At 37.4% G+C, this 25,232-nt stretch overlaps 1 protein-coding gene across 6 annotated transcripts; it reads right to left on the reverse strand.

Annotated features, from left to right (window-relative positions):
- Positions 1 to 24,980, reverse strand: LOC107825626 (transcription factor IIIB 60 kDa subunit). 6 transcript variants are annotated; one of them, XM_016652541.2, is made up of 20 exons: positions 24,898 to 24,980; positions 24,383 to 24,456; positions 24,216 to 24,297; positions 22,901 to 22,976; positions 18,446 to 18,531; positions 18,296 to 18,372; positions 17,201 to 17,257; positions 16,108 to 16,220; positions 15,304 to 15,383; positions 15,103 to 15,189; positions 14,513 to 14,593; positions 10,345 to 10,512; positions 10,111 to 10,263; positions 9,662 to 9,734; positions 9,453 to 9,574; positions 8,916 to 8,993; positions 8,407 to 8,544; positions 7,817 to 7,906; positions 905 to 958; positions 1 to 290 (listed from the first exon to the last, which is right to left on the reverse strand). In XM_016652541.2, the coding sequence occupies exons 2-20, from the start codon at positions 24,442 to 24,444 to the stop codon at positions 222 to 224; spliced, it is 1,746 nt and encodes a 581-aa protein (XP_016508027.1). In that variant the 5' UTR covers positions 24,445 to 24,456; positions 24,898 to 24,980; the 3' UTR covers positions 1 to 221. The 6 variants fall into 6 exon arrangements, with proteins under 6 accessions (XP_016508027.1, XP_016508019.1, XP_016508004.1 ...); XM_016652533.2 differs by having other exon boundaries at positions 24,383 to 24,465; positions 24,898 to 24,968; XM_016652518.2 differs by lacking the exon at positions 24,898 to 24,980 and adding an exon at positions 24,731 to 24,897.
- Between the last annotated feature and the right edge of the window lie 252 nt (positions 24,981 to 25,232).

Raw genomic sequence — 25,232 nt, forward strand, 5'->3', positions numbered from 1 at the left:
CAGTACAGGGAGGTGTTCCCAGGAAATAAATTAATAAAAGTGATAATTAAAACATACCAACTTTGACATTCCTAATATATAGGTGAAGGAAAATGTGTTACCTGACTCCTCATATACTCTTTTTGTAAGGGGAAATCATTAAGTTAATAATAAGGAATGCAGATTAAATTCAACATTCATCATAATCATAGTGTTGATCATACTCTTATCCTCCAACATCCTCATCGTAACGCATATGGTTCTTCGTACGTCTCGTCTACTTTGTGATCAATTTTGCTCTCTCGAATTGCCTGTATAAATAACATGATCAAGTTAAACATATTTATGGAGATGAGAGCAAGAAATATTTTCGATTTGTGTTATTTGTCCATAGATGAACAAACGAACAATTTATATCTCGGGATAGATTCTCATATCTCAAGCTACAACAACTATGCCTCAATCCCAAATAAGTTGGGATATGTGATATGAGTCCTCACTTCTTTCTTTAAGCTCAAGTATCTCAAGCTGAAGTAAGATAATTGTGAGTGTATAGCAAGTTGTTAAATGCATCTCCAAGAACTTTAATAGTAGAGATCATAAGATCAGCAACAGTGACAAAGGAAAAGTCTGATAAATCTACAATATTTTGATGCTGCAATATTTAGTTTTCATTATTTAATTTCCTCCCATTTCTTGAATATCCAAATATTACGCATAATAGCATCTCAAACGCCAGTGACCTCCATCCACCACCAATACCGAACATTCTGCTTATGTTCTTTCCAGTAAGGGCAAAAACCGAAGATTTTTTCCAATAAAGAAAAGATACTTTGCTAAAGGAATTGACATCTGAGTAAAATTGAAAATTAAAAGCAGGTATAATGGAATTCTGTAGAAATTTTGGAGTAGGAGAAGCACATACAGAATCGTCAAAAAGCTTTTCTAGCACATCAAAGTTGATCTTAGATCTCAGCCTCTGCATCAAATGACATAAAGCTAAGGTAAGGTACAAACAACACAACCGATAAATCTGATATATATTGTTTCATGAAAAAGAGGAAGATATACCATGCAATGCAAACATATGACAAAGAGTAAAAAGAAATGATTAAGATATGTTGAAATTGAACAAAACCAACACTCAACAAGACTACCTGTAAGGCAAGCCCTTGCTACTTTCTAAGCTTTCTCTCTTATCTCGCCAATCTAGTATTGCCATATACGAGAAAGGGGGAGAGAGGAAAGCCTTAGGGTACGCTCACTTCAGCATTTTTGTTTAGGTTCTCGAGATTCTCAATCGCTCTTTTTAGAGGGGAGGAATAGTATGTGAATGGCGGTTCTCAGACGAGGGAATCATTCCTCTCTAAATAAAAAGAAGCTAGAATCTTTCTATTGATAGAGCTTTCACGTCTGCACGGCCTCAGAGGAGAGGGGCTCCAAAAGTGGATGTGATCGGCCTCAGAGGAGGGGGGAGGCAACTTGGGATAGAAAAACTGGAACATGATGCAAGTTTGCTGTATCGGCAAAGCTGAAGTCCAGGAAACTTATGCTAACAATGAGAAGTCAAAAAACATACAGCTATAGGCAAGATGACAAATCTGTAATAGCAAATGGAGTGATTACAGCAACTACAAAACCAGGAAACACTAAAAGATTATTTGCAAGCATCCAGAAAGTACTCTAGCCTGTCTCCTCAACTACTACAAATCTCTGAAGATTTTTTTTTTTTTTTGAATTGGTAACTATTGTAAATATTATAAATATCAGTACTTAGGTTGCACTGAAAACCAAATTTACATTGAGAGAATTTGTAGATGTTCTAATTTGGGACCTAGCAAGATCCTAGTATGTCTATGATTGTCAATGTATCTTCTGTGTACATCTGTTTGCACCAAAAACAAAAAAGAAGAATACAATTGAGTTTGATCTTCTGCACAGGATTGCTTCTGTCTTCAAAACATCTAGTGTTCCTTTCCCTCCAGACTGTCCACCAAATACAAGCCGGAACAGTCCTCCATCTATCTCTGCTAGTTGCTTCAGCTCCAGCTTCTTCCCAGCTATAAATGACATCTTTAATCCTGTATGGCATTGACCATGAAATACCCCTAAGACTAATAAAGATTTTCCATAGTTGGTCTGTAATCTTGCAATGAAGAAACAAATGGTTGACAGTTTCTGCATTTTCCCCACACAGAAAACATCTTGAACACAGAGAAATTCCCCTTTTTATGAGATTATCCTGGGTTAAGACCGCCTCCTTCGCTAGTAGCCATGTGAAGCAAGCTACTTTGTATGGAATCTTTGTTTTCCATATATGTTTCCAAGACCATGTGTCTACCTGTTGATTATTATGATTCAAAATCTTGTATGCATCCTTCACTCGGAAAACCCCTCTGTTGTGCCTCTTCCACCATATTGAATCCAGCCCTTCCTGTAATCATGTAAATGCCTCCAGCTCTTTGTAAAGGTCAGCTAGTCTTGTTATCTCCCAGTCATTCAGCCGTCTTCTTATAGCTATTTCCCATCCTTGACGACTCCTCATATCAGCTACTGTCCTATGCTGGTTTTGTGCTAAACCGAACATATCTGGGTATCTTTCCTTTAAGCTTCCAATTCCTAACCAATTATCATTCCAAAATGATGTGTTCTTTCCGTTGTTCCCTCTTATGGAGGAGTGATTCTCCATTATAGGCCAAAGTTCTCTGATGGATTTCCACACACTTACTCCATATGATGTACTGACTTTTTTTGACACCCAGTTGTTTTCTTCACCATACTTTGCTTTGATCACTTTGCCCCATAAAGATTGGGGTTCTTTAGAGTACTTCCATAACCATTTAATTCTAAGAGCCTTGCTTTGGTTCTTCAAATTCCTTATCCCCAATCCACCTTGTTTTTTATCCATTGTTAGTGTCTTCCATTTGACTAAATGGAAGACCTTTTTCTCCTTATTGCCTTGCCAAAGGAATGATCTTCGAAGTTTGTCCAATCTCTGTAGAATGCCTGCTGGAATTGGGAACAAAGACATCATGTAAGTAGGTAGAGAGTCTAATAATGAGTTGATTAGAACTAGCCTACCCCCCAATGATAGGTATTGCAATTTCCATCTTGACAACTTCGTCTCGCATTTTTCTATGACTGAATTCCAGATTTCTTTTGATTTGGATCTTGCACCAATAGGCATCCCAAGGTAAACAGTTGGTAGGGATCCAACTTCTCCTCCCAATATCTGTGTCAGTTCCCCCATGTTGTTAACTTCATTAATGGGAAAAATATTGTTTTTTCTCCAGTTAATGTGTAATCCTGATACTCCCTCAAATAAAACCAAAATGATCCTTAAGAATCTAAGTTGGTCTTTTTCAGCATCACAGAAGACTAGAGTATCATCAGCATATTGGAGATGTGTGATCTCTAGATTGTTAGCCCCACTCCTGTTTACCTCGAAGCCTTTAACCCATCCACTGACTTTAGCCGTTTTGATCATGTTGTTCAAACCTTCCATGGCAATGATGAATAGAAAGGGTGATAAAGGATCACCTTGTCTGAGACCTCTGTGTGAGTGAAAATAACCTTTAGGACATCCATTTATGAGAATGGAGAATTTCACATTAGAAATGCAAAATTTCATCCATCTAATCCATTTTTGCCCAAAACCCATTTGTTCTAACATTCTTAGTAGGATGCTCCAGTTCACATGATCATAGGCCTTCTCGATATCCAATTTGCATAAGATTCCAGGTTCTTTCCTTTTTATTCTTGAGTCCACAGCTTCATTAGCAATCAACACTGCATCAATTATTTGCCTTCCTTTGATGAACGCCATTTGTTGAGCATCGACAATTTTCCCAACCACCCTCTTAAGTCTTTCAGTTAAGACTTTTGAGAGCAATTTGTAGAAGCTCCCTATCAAACTGATCGGTCTGAAGTCTCTCAATTCTTTCGCACCTGTCTTCTTTGGAATCAAAGTTATATATGTTGCATTGAAGCTTTTCTCAAACATCTCCTGTGAATGGAAGTTGTTAAAGGCCGCCATGATATCTTCCTTCAAAATGTCCCAACACTTTCTGAAAAAACCCATTGTGTATCCATCTGGACCTGGAGCCTTGTCACTTGCGCACATCTTCAGACTGCTCAGCACTTCTTGTTCCTCAAAGTTCCTCTGTAGAGACTCCCTTTCTGATTCAGAAATGCTTGAACTATTTTCGAAATTGACTGTTGGTCTCCACTGTTCAGGTTCTGTGTATAGCTCCTTGTAGAATTCAATGATCTCATTCTCTATTCTTTCTGGATCCTCGACTACTTCATGTCGAATCATTATTTGGTCAATGTTGTTGTTTCTCTTGCATGCATTTGCAGTCCGATGGAAAAATTTTGTATTCCTATCCCCTTCTTTGAGCCACAGAGCTCTTGATTTTTGTCTCCATGCAATTTCTTCATTCTTGAGTTGCTCCTCAATCTCCATTAGAGTAGCTGCTTTCCTCACTGATTCCTCCTCTGTCAACGCTCTTTGTTGTTGTGTTGTCTCAAAATCTGCTAGTTTACTTAGCAATTTTGATTTTTGCAGTCCCAAATTGCCTTCGTAACTTCTGCTCCATCCTTTTAGCTTGCCCTTGAGAGCTTTTAACTTGCAAGCTAAAATGTAATCAGGTCTTCCTGAGAATTCAAAAGATCCCCACCACTCTCTAATTCTGTCATCAAAACCTTCCACGTTCAGCCACCAATTTTCAAACTTAAAGTATGATTTAGCTTGTTCCCACGCACCACAGTATAGAGCCACAGGTGAATGGTCCGAAATCAACCTTTGTTGGATAGTTTGCTTGATGTTTCTGAAGCTTACATCCCATTCTTCTGAAATAAGAAATCTATCAATTCTTGAAGCCGCTGTATGATTGTCCCCTTTGAACCAAGTATAATTTCCTCCTTCAAGTCGAAGATCTATCAACTCCATATCTTCTATAAAATCCGAGAACTCCACCATCGCTCTGGACCTCCTTGGACATTCCCGTTTTTCAGAAGGGTACCTTGTAACGTTAAAATCGCCACAAACCGCCCAAGGACCTTCCATCAATCCCCTCACTGCACCAATTTCTCTCCACACTTTTTTCCTTTCTATTCTACAATTTGGAGCGTACACTCCTGTTATGTGACATTGAAAATTCTGTAAAAGAGCGTCAAACTTGCACGTCAAAGTGTATGCACCAGTCTGTAACACCTCCCCTTTCCATACTCTGCAATCCCATAACAACAAAATCCCCCCTCTCGTGCCGCTAGCTTCTAAACTTGCATACCTCACCCATCTACCACCCCATGTTTGCCTGACTATTTCCTCGATATCCCCCTCGACTTTTGTCTCTTGCATGCATATAATGTCTGCCCTCCAATTCTGCACTTGACTTTTTATGATCTCCCTTTTCTTCTTATCGTTTAATCCCCTTACATTCCAGGAAATTACTTTGATCTTCATATTGAAATGATTGATAGATCTCTTCCCCTACTCCTTTTCCCGTCACTCTTGAATTTGACATCAAAAGAAGTTAACCCTTTTAATTCCAGCGATCCTTTGAATCTTTGTTTCTTCACCTCCAACTCTGTCTCCACCCTTCTTACCTGTCTGCAGCTGTCAATTTGCATTAACAACTCCAGTGCTTCTTCTTCATGGCCTTGAAAATCTACTCCAAACATTTTCCCCAATTTGATCATATTTTGATGGACCCATATTGTTGCATCCATGTCTTTCTCCAATAATGGATTGTGTTGCTGAACTGCTATAGGGTTCACCTCCTCGATTTCCCACTCTTGGATAGAGCTAGATTGCTTCAGATGATCCAAAGCACTTCCCACACGATCATTCCCCTTCTTTGTGTTTGTACTTTGCTCCCCTGCCTTATGTTCCAATCTTGCTAACTCTACTCCACCTTTTGGCTGACTGCAACTGATAAGTGTTGCCTTTTGCATACTTTCATGATTTACATTGGGGGTTGGCTCCCCTGGAGAGGACTCTTTTGCCCCCAAGTAAGAAGGTCCTCCCATTTCCTCGATATAAGGCTTCAGCCCAGTATCAACAGAAAACTCACACGAGAGGTCATTAAAAATGACTTGTGCAGCCAAATCGGGGTCATGGGATTTCAGCTCGATTTTTGACACTTTACTGCTCTGATTCATCGAAGTTGAACCTTGTGTAAGTTGCCCACTTTCCTTTCCTTTATCAGTGCTTAGTTCATACCGTGTCTTTCTTTCAGCCCAGATTGGGATGAAAAATTTGGTACCGTCTCTTTCAATCCCAACCTCATTGGGAGTCTTTCTGCCATCACCAGCAATTTTGATTCTTGCCCACTTAAGATGATTTTTGAGATCAATTTCTTCTTCTGTAGCTAACCATCCCCACATAGATCTCCTATTTCTTTGAAGATCTTTTGTAACCATAGATGTAAAGGAATTCTCATGGCTCTAATCCAGCATGTTTCCTCAATTTGTGAGTTTGGAATGCATCCAGCAGTATGATTCCACCATTCCAGATGAAGCTTGAACTTTTTCCATCTCCATTCCCCTTGCACAATCTGCTCCGCCATGAATCTGTTTGGAAATTCAAAAAGAAACATGTTGCCTGTCATTTCGTATATGTTTACTCCATATGCTTTGTTCCATGAAGCACTAGCCCATCGCCTTATGTCTGCTAAAGTGGGTCTCTCATTGATTTCTTTCCCAAAAAACCCGATAATGCATCTTTTTAGGAGACCTGTGTCCTCTCCTCCAGTAGGTTCCAAAACAGAGATTTCCCCATTGCTCGTGTTGACCCTTGCCTCTCGAAGGGTATTGGATTGCCATTTACTCTCCTTAACTGCTTGGGCATAAGGAAGATTTTCCACAGTGTTTCTGGGTGGTACTATGGAATTCAGCCTGGTGTTCTGATAAATGAATCTTTCTATCTTAGCTGCTATGTCTTTCCAGCCGGAATTCAAAGTTAACTCGGGGATTATTATTACAGACCTCCCTTCTCCCTTCAGTGACAGAATACTCATATATCTTCCATGAGCGTTAAATTTCCTAGTACAGAAATGTTCTATCATTTGCTCCTTGTACTTCCATCTCTTCACTAGATTGTTTTGATCTGTCGATGCTTCTTTAAGTGCAAAGCAAATCCATTCCATTGCCTTTCTGCCCATGGATGATCTTCTCATCATGTTGCGACTTCTCTCAACCCATTCAAACCATGTGTCTTTGTTGGAGTTCCATCTGGTGATGTCGAAAGATTTGAATCTTGCGTTGAAATATATCCTGTTGTCTCCCATATTATACTATCCAGCTGCTCAGTTTTTGAAATTTAGAGGAAAGTTTTCGCAGTGAGCTAAAAAGTGTGAAAGAAAAAAGGAAACGGGAACCAGAAATCTGGACAGAAGGATTCCCGCCACCGGAAAAATAAACGTTGTCGGAATTCAGAAAGGATTGTATGAGTTTGGTCGGAAATACCCAGTGAGCATGCTGTCCAAAAAGAAATTTTTGAAAAGAGGTCAGGATCTTGCTCACGCGCCGGCGCGTGGCATTTGTCTCGCCGGAGACGAGCTGCGCGTGGGGGCGCGTGAGGGGTAATTTGTCGGAGCTATTTTCAGAGGGTTGGTCGGAATTTAGCTGGCGTGCTAATGGTGTTTGTGTAAACTCAGAAAACCTTGTTCTCAGGCTCCTCGGGGAGTGTGCCTGAGAGCTTAAGAAAGTAGAGAGAGAAATAATTAGATATACAAAAAATTGTCCATCAAATCGCGCCCATTTTCCCAAAATTGTTTTTAGACAAATCTCTGAAGATTGCAAATTCCTTTTCCTCTATCATACTGATATATACCTTTCTAGTTAACATTTGCTTCGTTGCTTCTGCAGGGGTTTGAGCAGGACCAGAATTTTTCAGTTCTGCAGCCCTTTTCTGTCGTTTTTCCTGCAGATGATATCATAAAGCAAAGTGTAAGCTAATTTCATGAGATCTCTAGAGCAACTATTGTGTATGAGAAATTTCACATGCATATTCTATTTCTCTAGAGCTTCCATCCTCTTTGAGCATTATAATATTTTATAACAAGACTAGCTTATACAACACTAAGAAACTAAAAATATCCCTTCTTCCTCATGAAAGGAACACGGAAACAATCTCAAGAGTTTGACCATTAAAAGAGATTGAATGTTTTTGTCTAACTTTAGATTATTGTACCCAAGCCTCGAGTCCTTAGAAATATAAGAGAAACCCACAAGACATTTTTCAAATATTTATTGTGTTTGCATATATCACTTAACAAATATATAAGGAACAAATATCAACTTCTTAACAACCATTGACATCAACAAAGTTACCCTTCTCTATAGTTTCTTAGTTCCTCAATATGACACATAGAGAATCAATTTTCACCAGGAAACAAACTCAAGATAAGTTCAGAATACAACCTTTCTTGATTTTGCAACATTATTATTAGCAGCAGCAGAAAGCTTCAGTGCAGCTTGCACATCCTCCGAACAGTTCGCTAAAATGGACTCGTCTGCCTTCTTTGCAGCTAATGCAGCTGCTTGCTTAGCTGCTTGTTCCTATAAATATTGATCAGCAAACTCACTCAGAATAAGGAACGGAAAGGCAGGTGAGGAAGTGAGTACGGACTACTGTTTTGTGATGAGAAAATCGTCGTGAAGATGGACCAAAGGGAGCAAAACACTCTTTGCTTAACCACGACGAACTTGGTAGAAGAGACCAAAGAATCACGAAAAATCCATAAGAAAAACTAAACCGAATTGATCTAGCATAACAAGAGTTCTATTATAATTGCTAATAGTTATATCAAGAACCGACAGTATATTCATTGTACTTCTTAATGTGTTTATAAATCCTACGACCACTATAGGACCTTGTGATCTACATTCCAACTTTACATGGTGTATATGCACATAATTAACTGAATCACCTCATATTCCGGGTTCAGTTTTTCCCAAATTATCTTCACGTAGCGCTTCTCCTCCTCATTGAAAAGATAACCGTTTACCTGACAGTAATGCAGGTACAGAGTAACAGCCACGACAAGTTAGTGAACCAGGAAATACATGCCCACAAATGAGCAACTAAATCCAGTTGGGTAAACTTCAAATCATAGAACACGTTGCAGCACATTCCGTTGAAGCAGCATAGTTTTTCATATAATTTGCTAACAAACTGTTATAACACAGAGTTCGCCTATCATGGGATGATGCTTTCTAAGCAAAGGATGAAAAGTAGGGTCAGTTAGTATCATACTATCATTTGCTAAGTATCATGTGAAGAGGTCTGGCAGGATGAAGTCATCATACTATCATTTGCTAAGTATCATGCGATGAGGTCTGGCAGGATGAAATCCGTCAAAAATCATAGCTTTTGCATCTATGCTGCCATAGGTTTATAAATAAAACTTACAAGGATTGTGACCATCCACTACTAAATGAAAACCAATATACAAGAAGCAGCACACCTCTACATCATCGATATCGAAAAAGTTCCCTGATTCATCATGACCATCAGGACCCATACAATCCGTGCCATGTAATGTATCAAGAGTCACATTATGCACAGCTTTAGCCCCTGAGATTGCCCCTGCATTTGAGAGAAAATAAGTCATTCTACGGTCCTGATCAGAACTCTGTGCCAACATTCTAACTCTGGAAGAAAATAAACATTTACCTATTTGATCAGACCCTGATATCTGCACATTTTTACTCCCGGTCACACTCTGAGTGTTTCCTCCCTTTTCAGGCTGATGATCAACCAAAAGAGAACACAAAGAGAATACATAAGGCACTATTCAGAAAGCTAGAAAATGCCTGCATATTTCCAGTAACCACCAACTAGATTCAAGAATTTGGTACTAGTGGTAATATGGCAGTGCCTATGGAAAGATTTCTCAAAAAGAAATCACATGGAAGGCTGGAAACTTTCTTAAATACCATCTAAAATTAAGAGCTTGATATCAGTGGGAGCAAATGTAGCAGATCCAAAAACAGTCAATTGAAAATTTTCAGAAACTGACTTGTGTCTTTTCCACCAGTCAAAAGCTTTCTTGTAAGCATAAAATTCTACTTCCCAAATACAAGGTAATAATGCTTTTGATAAGTAGCAGCTTCAATGAGTACCTCCAAATACTCAGCGCCATTATTCTTCACCTGATTGGACATGGAAAAATTTGGACCCGCAGGAGCTTCTTTTGCCACTAATCTTTCCCTCTCAGCACGTTGAAAGGCTGGAGGTTCAGATCCTCCATCAAGCCCACCTGAAAGTTTTACAAACTGCAAACACATGCATGAGCATTATATATGATTTAGCAATACTACTGAAAACTTAAAAAGGTAAGGGTACCAAGCAATTACATCACTGTAACAGCTTTCACAGAGACCATGGGCAAAGGGCAGCTTCACACTTCCCTTGTGTTCACATAGCACTTCCATGATCCCAGATCCTTTTGACCCCGAAGAAAGTTGCGGGGCCAGCTTCTCTTCTTTCTCAAGCTCCTCAGCTCTTGTATTGAACTCTTCAATCTAGTTTCAAGTAAGAAGTAATAGTATGAAACTAGGAAAGGAAAATTTTGTATAACAAGCCACTACCACGGATGCAATTTGCAACTCCAACATTAATGTGTCGAGAAAAAAAGACGGAATCAAAATTTTGTTTTGACTGTCAACAATAATATTTATGTCATCAAGCACATCAGGCTCATAAAAAATAGCCCATCACTAGGTGATGAGTTCTCCTGGACATGAGCATCAAATTGACCTAAAGCCTGAGGCGCCCAGCCCATGGACGAGTTCTTTTTAGACTCCGCTAGTAGAACAAGAGGGGGGAAAAAGAAGGAAGAAGTCAAAGGCAGGTGAAAATTAAAATCTTTTCCTAAGTGCAGGTATTGGGTGGCTTCATGACATACCAGAATCTGGTGACACTGTGACAGCATCAAGAAGAGCATTAAGAAACATAAATATTCATTAGTAGAGGCAAAGTTGTCAATCTCGCACTCAATGACATCAGCAAACATCTCCCTGTACTTGATGTGTACGCAAACACAAGTTTTACTATATTGGTTCCAGCATTGGTAACAAATTAAGTTATACACCTTGTCCATGCCAACTTTAAGATAAGAATCCCAAAGCCCATTATGCTTGTTCCCCCTTGAGATGCATGCCTTTCTTCCTTGTGTTTTCAGTGTTCACGAGATATCCAACTCAAAGATAACTCAAAATTTGAGCATGACAGAAGCATCTCACTATACTACATTGCTTTTTAAGACTCTAATTTAATAGCTGGGCCCCTTCCCAATAAAAACAAAAGGACCTGCAGACATGCTTAAATATGTGAGAATGCACGGGAGAAAAATCTATTATTAACAATGATACAATGAGTCCTATATATAATACATCTTCTACTCCTACTACATATGGGATTAGGACATATTCTACTCCTGTTACATGTGGGACTATGACATATTCTATTCCTACTATATATAGGACTAGGACTATTTACACATAACTATCTAACACTCCCCCTCAAGCCAGTGCATAAAAATCATATGTACCGAGCTTGTTACATATGTACTAATACAAGGCCACTAGATCCCCCGAGCAACAAAACCAAGTGGTTACTGATAAGCAGAAGTTGGCCAAAAGGTCGTCGGAAAAATTTGAAAATAGTGAGATTAAGCCGAATTCCACACTAAAAATTAGGTTTTAAAACACAAGAAAACAGAAACTTTTATGAAATTACTGTTCACAGCGGAAATCACAGTTCACGCCAGAAAAAAAAAAGTTGTCAGAATTTGATGTAATTTATATGGGTAGGCTCGGAATAACTGGACGAGCAAGTTGTCCTGAAGAAATTTTGTCAAAAAGTGCCCGGAATGGTACACACGCGTCAGAAAAGTTATTGTAGCTCGTCGATACCTTAGTTCTGGCAGCGCGTGGAAGCACGTGCTTTCTGCCAGAGCGATTGACTGAGGTTTTGTCACCTAACTTTTCCGAACAAGATGCTAATGCTGGTTTTCGCACAACACTTACGGATGAGGAGATAACGCAAATCAATCTTAAGTCGTCAACCGGAAAGACGCACGGTGACTAACTTTTCTTTTCAGATGGGACTGGAATTTTTGGGGTTTGATCGCACAAGGGTTTTGGATCTGATGGTGGTACTGATATATGCATAGTACCACTAAAGCAGTGATAAACCCTGGGAACAAGACGAAGTTGCCGGAAAATTGCACGGCGATGAGATCTTTCTTCCCGGATGTCGTTGGGATGACGCACAACAATAATTTTCTCACTGAAGCTCCGATACCATGTGAGAATGCACGGGAGAAAAATCTATTATTAACAATGATACAATGAGTCTTATATATAATACACCTTCTACTCCTACTACACATGGGATTAGGACATATTCTACTCCTGTTACATGTGGGACTATGACATATTCTATTCCTACTATATATAGGACTAGGACTATTTACACATAACTATCTAACACTCCCCCTCAAGCCGGTGCATAAAAATCATATGTACCGAGCTTGTTACATATGTACTAATACAAGGCCACTAGATCCCCCGAGCAACAAAACCAAATGGTTGCTAATAAGCAGAAGTTGGCCAAAAGGTCGTCGGGAAAATTTGAAAATAGTGAGACTAAGCCGAATTCCACACTAAAAAATAGGTTTTAAAACACCACAAGAAAACATAAACTTTTATGAAATTACTGTTCACAGCGGAAATCATTGTTCACGCCAGAAAAAATAAAAGTTGTCAGAATTTGATGTAATTTATATGGGTAGGCTCGGAATAACTGGACAAGCAAGTTGTCCTGAAGAAATTTTGTCAAAAAGTGCCCGGAATGGTACACACGCGTCAGAAAAGTTATTGTAGCTCGTCGGAACCATAGTTCTGGCGGCGCGTGGAAGTACGTGCTTTCTGCCAGAGCGATTGACTGAGGTTTTGTCGCCTAACTTTTCCGAACAAGATGGTAATGTTGGTTTTCGCACAACACTTATGGATGAGGAGATAACACAAATCAATCTTAAGTCGTCAACCGGAAAGACGCATGGTGACTGACTTTTCTGTTCAGATGGGACTGGAATTTTTGGGGTTTGATCGCACGAGGGTTTTGGATCTAATGGTGGTACTGATATATGCATAGTACCACTAAAGCAGTGATAAACCCTGGGAACAAGACGAAGTTGCCGGAAAATTGCACGGCGATGAGATCTTTCTTCCCGGATGTCGTTGGAATGACGCACAACAATAATTTTCTCACTGAAGCTCTGATACCAGGTGAGAATGCACGAGAGAAAAATCTATTATTAACAATGATACAATGAGTCCTATATATAATACACCTTCTACTCCTACTACACATGGGATTAGGACATATTCTACTCCTGTTACATGTGGGACTATGACATATTCTATTCCTACTATATATAGGACTAGGACTATTTACACATAACTATCTAACACTCCCCTCAAGCCGGTGCATAAAAATCATATGTACCGAGCTTGTTACATATGTACTAATACAAGGCCACTAGATCCCCGAGCAACAAAACTAAGTGGTTGTTGATAAGCAGAAGTTGGTCAAAAGGTCGTCAGGAAAATTTGAAAATAGTGAGACTAAGCTGAATTCCACACTAAAAAAATCGGTTTTAAAACACCACAAGAAAATAGAAACTTTTATGAAATTACTGTTCACAGCAGAAATCACTGTTCACGCCAGAAAAAATAATTGTTAGAATTTGATGTAATTTATATGGGTAGGCTCGGAATAACTGGACGAGCAAGTTGTTCTGAAGAAATTTTGTCAAAACGTGCCCGGAAAGAAAAGTTATTGTAGCTCGTCGGAACCCTTGTTCTGGCGGCGCGTGGAAGCACGTGCTTTCTGCCAGAGCGATTGACTAAGGTTTTGTCGCCTAACTTTTCCGAACAAGATGGTAATGTTGGTTTTCGCACAACACTTACGGATGAGGAGATAACGCAAATCAATCTTAAGTCGTCAACCGGAAAGACGCACGGTGACTGACTTTTCTGTTCAAATGGGACTGGAATTTTTGGGGTTTGATCGCACGAGGGTTTTGGATCTGATAGTGGTACTGATACATGCATAGTACCACTGTAGCAGTGATAAACCCTGGGAACAAGACGAAGTTGCCGGAAAATTGCACGGTGATGAGATCTTTCTTCCCGGATGTCGTTGGAATGACGCACAACAATAATTTTCTCACTGAAGCTCTGATACCAGGTGAGAATGCACGAGAGAAAAATCTATTATTAACAATGATACAATGAGTCCTATATATAATACACCTTCTACTCCTACTACACATGGGATTAGGACATATTCTACTCCTGTTACATGTGGGACTATGACATATTTTATTCCTACTATATATAGGACTAGGACTATTTACACATAACTATCTAACAAAATACATGCACCTTAAGCTTTTCAAACAGAGAATATTAAAGTATCAGCGGTGTTCATCCTACCAGCTTTGATGGTACATACCGTTAAGCTCCCAGATTCTGTGTTTTCAAATTCAATCAAACGCTTGGTCAATGTTGTTTCACAAATGTGTACGACTTTGATCTGTTCACCAAATGAATAAAGAAAATGAGAAAAGGAAATATCATGTTTCTTGTGCTATGTCACCATAAACAATAAATGTGGGAGTCGAGCCAGTGTTTATGCTACATAGGAATAAGTCAAGAATGTAAAATGAAAACAGTTGTCAAGTCCAATAACGAGAATGACCAAGAACAAGTCCTTGAAAACTAGCTAAAACACGAAGAGTTTCACAGAGCAGAATAAAACTTTTTCTAATGAGGTAAGATGTTTTCATTAAAAGGCATCAAGCAGATGCAAAGCTTACAAAAGAGAGATTTGGTCAGCTCAGATTGCACAAAAGACCAGGAAATCTTACTTTCACACACATTATATTACTTTTCAGATATACTTAAGTTGAAAGCGGAATAAAGCTTACAACATGAAGCCTGTCTATACAGAAATCTGAATTCTGACCATCAATATAAAGGATATCTAGAAAAAAATCTCAATTCTGACCATCAATATAAAAGAAATCTGGAAAGACCACTTACAATTTCTGATTTAGAACAACTCAGTCCATGCGAAAGAGCAGCAATGTACAGTGCAGCTCCGCATACCCCACTTGGCTTTCTCCCTGTCTATAGACAATTTATGGATTAGTGCAAAAATGTAAGAGATCTAATCTAGTTCCATAGAATTAATCCAGTAACTTTCACACACTAAATTATACGCAAAGAAAAATCATGTAGAACCTGCATCCAATCACGCTTCATGCTGGCCACAATGTGAAGTGCAGTTCTAGAAATATTTGGCTTCCTTCCCCCAAATAAACCTACATTAAAAATTGATAGCTTCACTAGTGGACTCTGACAAGCTAACAGCAATCTTGTATCTGAAAAAGAATAAGTACAGAAAGGAAAGGAAAATAGAGCTAAAGGCAACATAGTAAGTAAGGTGTAATCGCGAAGATACCCCACAGGTACAACAAGTTTCTGGATGGAACAGGATAAAAAAAAAATCTTTTGCACATACCAATCAAGAGATGTGCATTACTGTGCAGGAAAATTGAGGTAACATGTACTTTATATATGAAAATAAGATAACAGATCAGAAGAACACGAGAGGGATGAAAATATAATTGCCTTCGTCCAATAATTTGGGATTACTTGATACCAAGAGTTGGTTCATGATTTATTTTACTTGATGGGATATGGGAAGCACATAATAATGAAGTTGTACAATATATGCAAGTTGTATGCTATATCATTGGCTCAAAATAAGGGGAAAAAAGATGCAACCAGATTCCAACTAATAAGCATCCACATTAAAATAACTTGCCAGAGCAACGGGCAGAAAAATCATGCTTGGAATAAAATCCTTATTATTCAAGATCTTTAAACATCTCACAACGAAAATCCAAAATGTAATCAAGAATGCAAAGTGGAAATTAAAAAATATATAAACTATTGCCACAATGTTGGTACCTGGGGCAAGGTGGTCAAGAAAGAAGCTAAGATTAAAATTAACCAGCAAATCAGATCTGGATAAGTACTTACGATCAGTGAATCGATGAATGAAAAGGCTAGGATCCACAGGTTTTTGAACAAACGGGCGATTTTCAAGGCTTAGAAATTTGCAAAGCTGTAAGAACACAGCACCTAAAATATACCTGCATTTCAAAAGAGAAAAAAGGTTGAACAGGCTTCAATTACCATATTAAAGATAGTGATTAGGTAAATGTTTTCCCAAACTGTCCAACTTTAGGTATAACCCTTCATGTATGACAAAAATACAATAAGACCTGCCTAGACTAGGATATTGTTCTAGAGTTGTAAGGAGGCTATGTACTAAGAAACCTCCAGAATCTGCAAATCAAGATTAACAATTTATGAAGTCAATAATGTGCGACAGGTCACCTAGATTTTTCTGATAGGAAAAAGGAACTTGTTGAGGTTAGAGAGAAGAGGTACTGCAGTAAAGAAAAAACTGTGCTCAAATACAAAAGCCAGAATATACTAAATAAGCATATTACCCAGTAACTTCCTCAAAAATCATCTTTTCATCTGTCCTAAATTTCCTTCCCACACAAAAGAAGATATTATGGGTGTGTTTGGTATGAAGGAAAATGTTTTCCTAGAAAATGTTTTCATGGAAAATGAGTGGTTTTATCACTTATTTTCCCTTGTTTGGTTGGTGAGTAGAAAACTTTTTCCGGAAAATATCTTCTAGTGTTTGGTTAGAGAGCAAAAAATATTTTTTTAGTGCTACTCTCCTCACCCCCCTTTCTCCAAGTCCCCATGTTTCCTTCCTTCATACCAAACACACCCTATAACTCCTTTATCTTTCTCAAATCCAACATTGAATACTACTTCACATAAGGCTGCTTTCATTTCTAGCCAAACACGAAGCAAGATTCGTCTAATTTACTCTAATCACACAAGTTTCACACATAAGATCTGGTTGACAATATAACTACAAGAAGGATCTAAGGGGTAAAAAGAATATCATCATACTGGACAGGATGATAAGAACTCCTGACCTAAAGGGGATCATTAAGTTCTTGCTCAAGATTATCGATCCAAAGTGTTTATCAAAAGAAGAATGAAAGAAAAAGACTACTAAGACTTTTGTAGAAGTAAGCTCACATACACATTTATCCTCAAGTAATCAGAAAAGTCAATGAGTAGGAATGGCTTGTTGACTTCCCTGCAAGAAAAATAAACATAAAGACACACCAATTTGTCACTGGTAAAGTAGTTCGGACCAACAAAAATTACAATAAAAGCTTGAATCAAAACTATATCTGTCCTAATTACTCTGTCAATGTATGTCCTAATGACAAAACTTTTGTTGCTTTGTTATCCCTATGTGCTGCATAATATAGTTAGTAGTTTCATCCACAATTAACCAGGTCAAGATTTATAATCTTTTAGTTTATCCCTGTTAAATATGGCAAAACCATATACTACGTAAATATGGAAGATTCTCAAATCCCCTTAATTAGGATATTAGAAAATTTTGTAGGAATGTAATTATTGTCTTTATTTTCATTATTATTTGTATTTCTTGTAAAGGTTATTTAAACCCCAAAGCTTGAAGAAATAATCAAGCAAGTTATTCCTGAATTCTCTTCTTCTCTTCATATTTTTCACATGGTGTCATAGCTAAGGTTTTCGTCTCATATCTTCTTTCTCTAATATTTAATTTTTTTCTTAAGTTCTCTGTCCTCTTCTCTGTTTCTTCCCTGTTTCTGCACATCTTTGCTTTTTGCTCTATCCTTCCTTTTTATAAAGGTCAGTTAAAAAGGGTGATAACAATAAACCTGAAAATCAGATGGTTGCAAACTAAATTTTTTCTTCCACATCATCACCTACGATTACCACAGTAAGTTAGATCATAGTGGCAATTATACTTCTTGGGCTGCTTCTGTAGAATTTTGGTTTGTAGGTCAAGGATGTGAAACTATAGTGAGTAAAGGTGTTAAAATGGGATAGCGTAGACCTAAAAGCACATGGAAGAAAGTTGTCTCGAGAGACCTACAAATCTCTGGAATTAATACAGACTTAGCTAAAGATATGACGGAATAGAAGTAAAAGATCTATCTAGGTGATATCAACTAGTGGGAGTAGGTTTTAGACTTGTTACAGAACTTCTAATATTATTATCATCATTATCCCACTTCTTCCTTTCCCTTAGGGAACATAAATAGGTTGAAAAGAATATATCATAAACACAATGTCTCACCTACATATAATGTAAACACAAGCAGCCTCAACTTGCTCTTTCCTACGCCCCCTTGTGAAATTCCTCTCAACTGCTATCTGGAAGTAACATATTCAGCCATAGAATGATATCATGCTAGTAGAGGTGTGCATAAGCCATAAAGAATCATACTGTATAGAGGTTCAAAGCTGGACGAGCTATTGAATCACCACCATCAATTCCTAATGCATAAATCATACTCTCTATACCATTATATGCTGCAGGAAGGGGGAGTAAATAAATGTATCAGAAAGAACTCCATACTTAAGAATTATATTGATATCAAAGGCCGATCTAATGTATTCTCAAACCAAATTGGTGCTACATAGGCACATAGCTACATAGCTTGTGCACCTCTATGAATTCTTAACAACATTAATCTATCCAACAAGCTATAATAGCTCCATGAATAACGCAACTCTAACTGCAGTGTTATACTTGGTCCTTCAACAAAACCTCTTCCTTGACAAACATATCTGGATATAGTTGTCACCAATCAACAAGAACAAAAAATATTATTTCATTTGCATCTTCTTTTATTTTTTAATTGGTTACTTTATTTATGTTAAGAAAATTCCTTGTACCTCACTCAACTCCAGAAGCTAGCTCAGGGGTGAGAATTGCAAAAAAATCATATAAAGAGACAACAGTTCATTCTCTCATCATCTCTCGCATGCACATGCCTAGTCAATTGGGGAGTGGACAATATAACATGGGGACCATCATTCGGTAAACCAAGAAGATAATTGGGTTGGCTCTAATACGATGTAAAGAAATGGCCCTCGAGCCTAACTCAACCTCAAAAATTAGTTCATGAGGTGAGGATTATCCGTGACCATATAAGAGACAACAACTCATTCTCTCAACCAATGTGGAAAAATCTAACAATTTACATAGTCTATCATTGTCATCATTTGGGGTTATTTTTTCTTTTATTCTTATTTTTTTTTGTGATAAGTAAAGATTTTATTTAACTGGTGCCAAGATAGTACAGAAGAAATTACAAGATAGTTGCAGGTCTTAATTAGTTCATCCTACATAGTGCCCCCCAAGTAAGTGCAAAAATCCAAATACTGGTCCATCTTATCTACAGTACTACTATAACACAAGAAGTACAAGTTTTTTTCAGGGATTTATTTCAACTCTGGGAATCTGCAGCCTCTTTCCTTCAAAGCATGCCTTGTTCCTTCCCAACCATATGGTCCACAGAATGCAATTTGGAATGGTCCTGCATATTTGCTTTAAGCTTCTTTTGATCTTCTGTGATTGCCATATTTCCAACAAGTTGCATATCTTCTGTGGTAACACCAAATATATGCCCATTATTCTCAAGAAAAGTTCCAAGCATTGCCTTGAGAATATACAGTGCAAGAAAAGGTGCTCAACTGTCTCCTCTTCTGAATTACAAAGATAACATCTGCTACTCAAGTAGAAACCTCTTCTCTGCAACTTGCGTTGAGTTAGACAAGCATCCCAAGCTGCTAGCCAACCAAAAAATGCTGCTTTCACTAGTGTTTTAGTTCTCCAGATCATCTTCCAAGGCCAATTCAGATGTTCCCTGACTATTTTCCTCTATCAACATTTTATAACAGTGATTCACTGTGAATCCTTGTTGTTAACCCAAACAAGCCTATCTACTTTGTTCTGATCCAGTGAGCATGAATTCAGTTCGAGACTGAATTAAAGCCTACAATAACTACCTTCCTTATTCACAACACAATTAAATAGCTCTGAGAACCTGCTTCTGAAATTCTCATCTCCACACAAGGTATCCAGCCAGAATTTTATCATGCCATTATTTGCTACCTCCAGTATAGAATGCAATAGGAATTCATCCAACCCTCCGCTTATCATCTTCCAAATTCCCCCACAACTTTTCAACTGTGAAGGATTTTGTTCCACCCAATCTTAGCACCACAAGCATCTATCATATTCTGCGAAGTCTTCTTCCTCCCATTGTTGTATCTCCATAGCCACTTGAAAAGAAGACTTTTATTGTGTAAACACAGGTTGCTCACTCCTAATACCCTTTTTTTCTTATCTTCAATAACTATTTGCCACTTGACTAAGTGTGTCTTTTTCTTATCTGAATTTCCGACCCACAGAAAGTTCTTATAGAATCTAGTTTCCTTCCAACTGCTTTGGGCATACTGAATAAAGACATAGTATAAGTAGGTATGCCATCCAAGACACTATTAATTAGTGTCAGCCTGCCCCCAAATATTCTTATCTTTTCTTTTCACCCCTAAAGGCAATCTCAAGCAGATTGTAGGGAATTTTTCTACTTTACAGCCCAGAATGTCTGCCAACTCCTCTACATATTCATTAACAATTATGCAGAAAATGATGCTGGTTTTGCTAGGTTGCCTCTTAGCCCAGTAACGACTTCAAAGCATAGAAGAACCCCTCTCAAATACAGGATTTGGACTCTATCAGCTTCACAAAATAACAAAGAGTCATTAGCATACAGGATATGATTAAGAATCATACTTTGCTGGTCATTCCTACCTATTTGAGACCCCTAATCCAACCCATGACTTCTGCTTTCCTCAAAATGACGCTCAGAATTTCCATTACCAGGACAAACAAATAAGGTGTCAAGGGATCTCCTTGTCTGATACCTTTGTGAGAACTGAAAAACCCATAAGGACTACCATAAATTAGAATATAGAATTTCGCTGTCGAAATGCAGAATTTTATTCATTTCTCACCAAAATTCATCAGCCTCATTATGTCAACTAAACATTGCCAATGAGCATGATCATATGCCTTCTCTAAATCAAGTTTACATGCCACCCTTTTTTTTTCCTTTCTCCACGACAAATTGTCTAGGTTTTCATTAGCTATCATAACACATCTGTGACTTTCCTTCCTTTGATAAAAGCATTCTGATTAGGGGAGACCAACTTGCTTATTACTTCCTTGAGTCTTTCAAATAATTTTGTAATCACTCCCTAATAGACTCTCAGGTCTGAAATCATTCGCCTTCATTACTCCTTTCTTTTTAGGGATTAGAGCAATAGAAGTGGCATTAAGTCTTTTAACAAGAGAGCCCTTATTGTAAAATGTACCCATAACATTCCAAATGTCCATTTTTACTATACTCCAACATATTTGAAAAAAAAAATTATAAACTGAAACCATCAGGACCAGAAGCCTTGTCTCCTTTGAAAGATTTAATCACCTCTTCCAGTTCCTCCATTATGAAAGGCCTTTCCACCCACTCCTTTTCTTCATCTGACATCTTCTCAATTTCATCATCCTCCCATTTAGGCCTCCATTGCTCAGGTTCATATAATAGATTCTTATAAAAATCAATAAAGTGAGCTTCAATAACTTGGTCATCTTCCACTAAATCATTCCCAATCACCAGTTTATCGATATTGTTAATCTTTTTCGAGCATTTGCCTGCTTATGAAAGAATTTTGTATTTTTGTCTCCATGTTCCATCAACAAACATCTAGACTTATGTCTCCAAGAGATTTCTTCAACCTTTGCCACTTCTTCTAGCTGTTTCTTAAAGGAAATTCTTTCTGCCATAAATTTTGCGTGCTGCTCTGTGGTAACATTCACCCTATTATGATCCAGCTCCTCCAATTAATTTTTTTTTTTTTTTTGATAAAGTAAGTGATTTCAGTAGACTGCATCAAGAAGATGCAAGAAGTACATGATTTGGCATTTGAGCTTACAAAAGATAAGCATGGCTCCTATACATAATTGACTAAGCCAAAGCTAAAGAACTAATAAAATCCAAAAGATGATCAATATTGTTGACAGGGTACGGTCTAGACCTGACCAGCAAAACAAATTGGAAATACACAGAGCTTTTAAAGAACCTATAGGAGTTGAGTTTCCATCAAAACACCTCATGTTTCTCTCAGTCCAAATGCACCAAAAAATACAAGCCCATTGACCAGATTTTCATGATGGCTTTATCAACTCTCCATAAACTCCAGCTCTTATAAGCATCATCGACTGTGTAAGCCCATTGGAGACCAATAAGGCAAAAAAAAACATGCACCATATCCAGCTCCTCCAATCTTGCCAAAGCTTTATTCTTTCTGTCTTCTAACTTTCCAAAAGTCTACTTAAACCACGTTTTCAGATCTTCCTTCAATAGCTTCAACTTATTTGCTAGAATTGTGTCAGCTTCCACTTCCACCACATAAGAATCCCACCAATTTTTAACCAAATCAGTGAATCCTTCATGTTCAAGCCACATATTCTAAAACTTAAAATAACCTTTTCCTTTGAATAATAAACATGAATTGAAATGAGGACCATTGTGAAAGAACATTCAAATTCAACCGTACTGTAGAAAGACATAACAAGTTCTATTGAAAATTGAGAACTAGAACAAACATCTAATCAATCATTCAGCTAAAAATAGAATGATAGAACATTTCCATATAAAGGAAAAAGAATGATAGAAATTATATAAATAGGTAACAACGAGCATAAAGTCTTTTATTGCACCAAGGAAGGGTGAAAGGGGAAGGAAATGTTGCGCTACTGATGAAGTTTGAACCCTCCACCCGTGATCATCAGTCATTCTGAAAACACAACAATCAAAGGTACATAAGATACCTTCATTTAGTGTTCTTTCCCGTGAAGCTGAATAGACACTTTGAACAGTCCTCACGAAGTTACCTGCCAATTGACTCTGCAGATGATTTAAGTTAGACTCGATAGAAAACAAATTGAATACTATACTTTACAAGACAGCACATATAGAACTTGTTCAATGATTGCACCTTAAACCTAAGCTTGTTTTGTTCCTCAGTTGCATTTTAGTATCATTTATCTCCTCATTTGAGCTTATATTTAAAATATAAAATTATTGATAAAGGTATTAATATTAAAATTAAAAGGAACTACATTAATATTAAAAGCAAGGTCATTCATCAGGCTACAAGATGCACACATGTACAAAAGCATGCAAGTTGACTCCATCTTCCAACTTCTCCCCGCCCACAAACATATGTTTGGGATGAGGATCCATTTGCCGCCCAACTGAAGAGTCTTAGATGTAGCTTTTATTTTCTTTTTTGATATGTAAACCATGCCACAAAACATCCTACCCAGGAGCCACATAGTGGTTTTTTCCAATTTGCTCTCTTAGTAACTCAAACCCAACCTCATGGTTGGAGGTGATTGGCCTTTTACTAGGCTATCACTCCCTTGTCACATCACAGTAATATTAATAACGAATTCTACATCAAGTATAAAACTTATTTCCACCACATGCATCTTCTTCGAGCTCCACCAATCACATGATGAGACACAAATTTTCAACAACTAAAGTTAGCATTTTTAACCTACCGAGTAAGAATTTAAATTGGCCAAGACACAAGAAAGGCCGTGAGGAAAAAAGGTTTCTTGTATTGTCTAGTTTCTAGAATCCTATATATACTTTCAGCTCAAAAGATATCTTAGGTATTTGACGATAACATTTTGTTTTTTAACTTTTTATAATGGTGATGTTCGGCAAGCTTGTGCAATCTCGTCTAATTTACCGTGTACCTATTACCTTCCACCACCAGCACAGATACTGAAAACTCCATCCACCAAGGCTTAGGACTAGGGAACAAATCACCGAGCATTTTTTTATCTACCCTGGGATATGAACCCTGGTCTAACATGGTTTTTACCCACTCTATTGACCGCTACACCTCACCTTTTTATGAAATTTTATTAACTTTCTAACCACTTCTTGCATTACACCTTAAAAACTCCTTTTAACAAATAATAAATATGACATTAATCCTGATTAAGCACACTGTCCAAACTACAGGATATCAATCCATTCAAATTACATATAATTGAATTTGAAAAAAGAAAAAAAACAGAACTGCATAAGATATATCAACCCCATGACAAGAATATGAAATAAAGAACAAACCTGTCCAGTAGCATTCTTAACAAAAGTGGGCTCACTTGAAAAATTATCTTCATCAACAACTCTTCCACATGAGGGACAACATCTATAACGTAACGAAACGAAGCATCTTCATAAGTTTAGGAGTATTATAATGTAGAAAAAGAACAACATTGGGAGATGAAGCTCACATTTTGCCATCCACAGAGTCGGGTCGACTGATGTTCTTTGCACAATATACGCAATATACCATGTTCAGAATTACCTGAATCGACTAAACGAAATACCATCTTGTGAAAATTTGTTGAAACGACCAACAAAATCAACTCAAAAAAAGAGAAATAATAATGCTGGTAAATATTGGGTTCTTAAGTTAACCAATTAATTTCAGTTTTAACTTGGAATATGACATCAATAAAATATACCAAAGGAATAGAAAAACAAAATTTTACAGAAAAATTCTTTTTTTCGTCGATCACCATGCAAACCCAGAAATAAAAAATACTCAAATCAGAGAATAATAAAAACAGAGAACCCACTTTGCCGAAACTCAAACCAGCATATATACACACACCGATTAACCACATATTCTTATACTTTAAAAAGAGAGAAATCGAAGCAAGGAACTTGAAAAAGTAATATTAAGTACAGTGTTTTAAACTAAACTGAAAAGAATACAAAAAAAAAAAAAATAGGAAGAAGAAACCTGTTCAGAAGAGGAGAAAGCTTTTTTACTTGGTTGTTTGAACTTTGAAGAGAAGCTTTGGGTAGAAGACAAAAAAGAACGAATTTAAAAAATAAAATAAAAAGTAGGGCTAAGAATAAAATAAAATAAAAGTTTGACAGTTTGACTTTTTAACTTTTTAGTAGTCAATTTTTTTGGTCAAACTTTTAAACTTTTTTTTAACGAAGTAAGAATATTTATATCCGCTAATTCTTTTGGACTCCAGAACTAGACCTATCTATAGAACTATTTGACTAATTAGTTAACAAAACTTCCTATAACAATTACATTGAACTATATTAATTAGAAAAATTCTT

This window comes from Nicotiana tabacum, chromosome 18 (assembly GCF_000715075.1).
Source record: "Nicotiana tabacum cultivar K326 chromosome 18, ASM71507v2, whole genome shotgun sequence".
NCBI classification, from domain to species: Eukaryota; Viridiplantae; Streptophyta; class Magnoliopsida; order Solanales; family Solanaceae; genus Nicotiana; species Nicotiana tabacum.

Bases quoted from the DNA above. Each gene is read 5' to 3' on its own strand.
- LOC107825626 (XM_016652504.2), bottom strand. From the start codon at position 24,778: ATGTGGTTAATCGGTGTGTGTATATATGCTGGTTTGAGTTTCGGCAAA. The intron at 22,977-24,215 runs GTTTGTTCTTTA...AATCATCTGCAG, and splicing joins TTAAGAATGCTACTGGACAG to AGTCAATTGGCAGGTAACTT. The intron at 10,264-10,344 runs GTAATTGCTTGG...ATGTGTTTGCAG, and splicing joins GTGAAAGCTGTTACAGTGAT to TTTGTAAAACTTTCAGGTGG.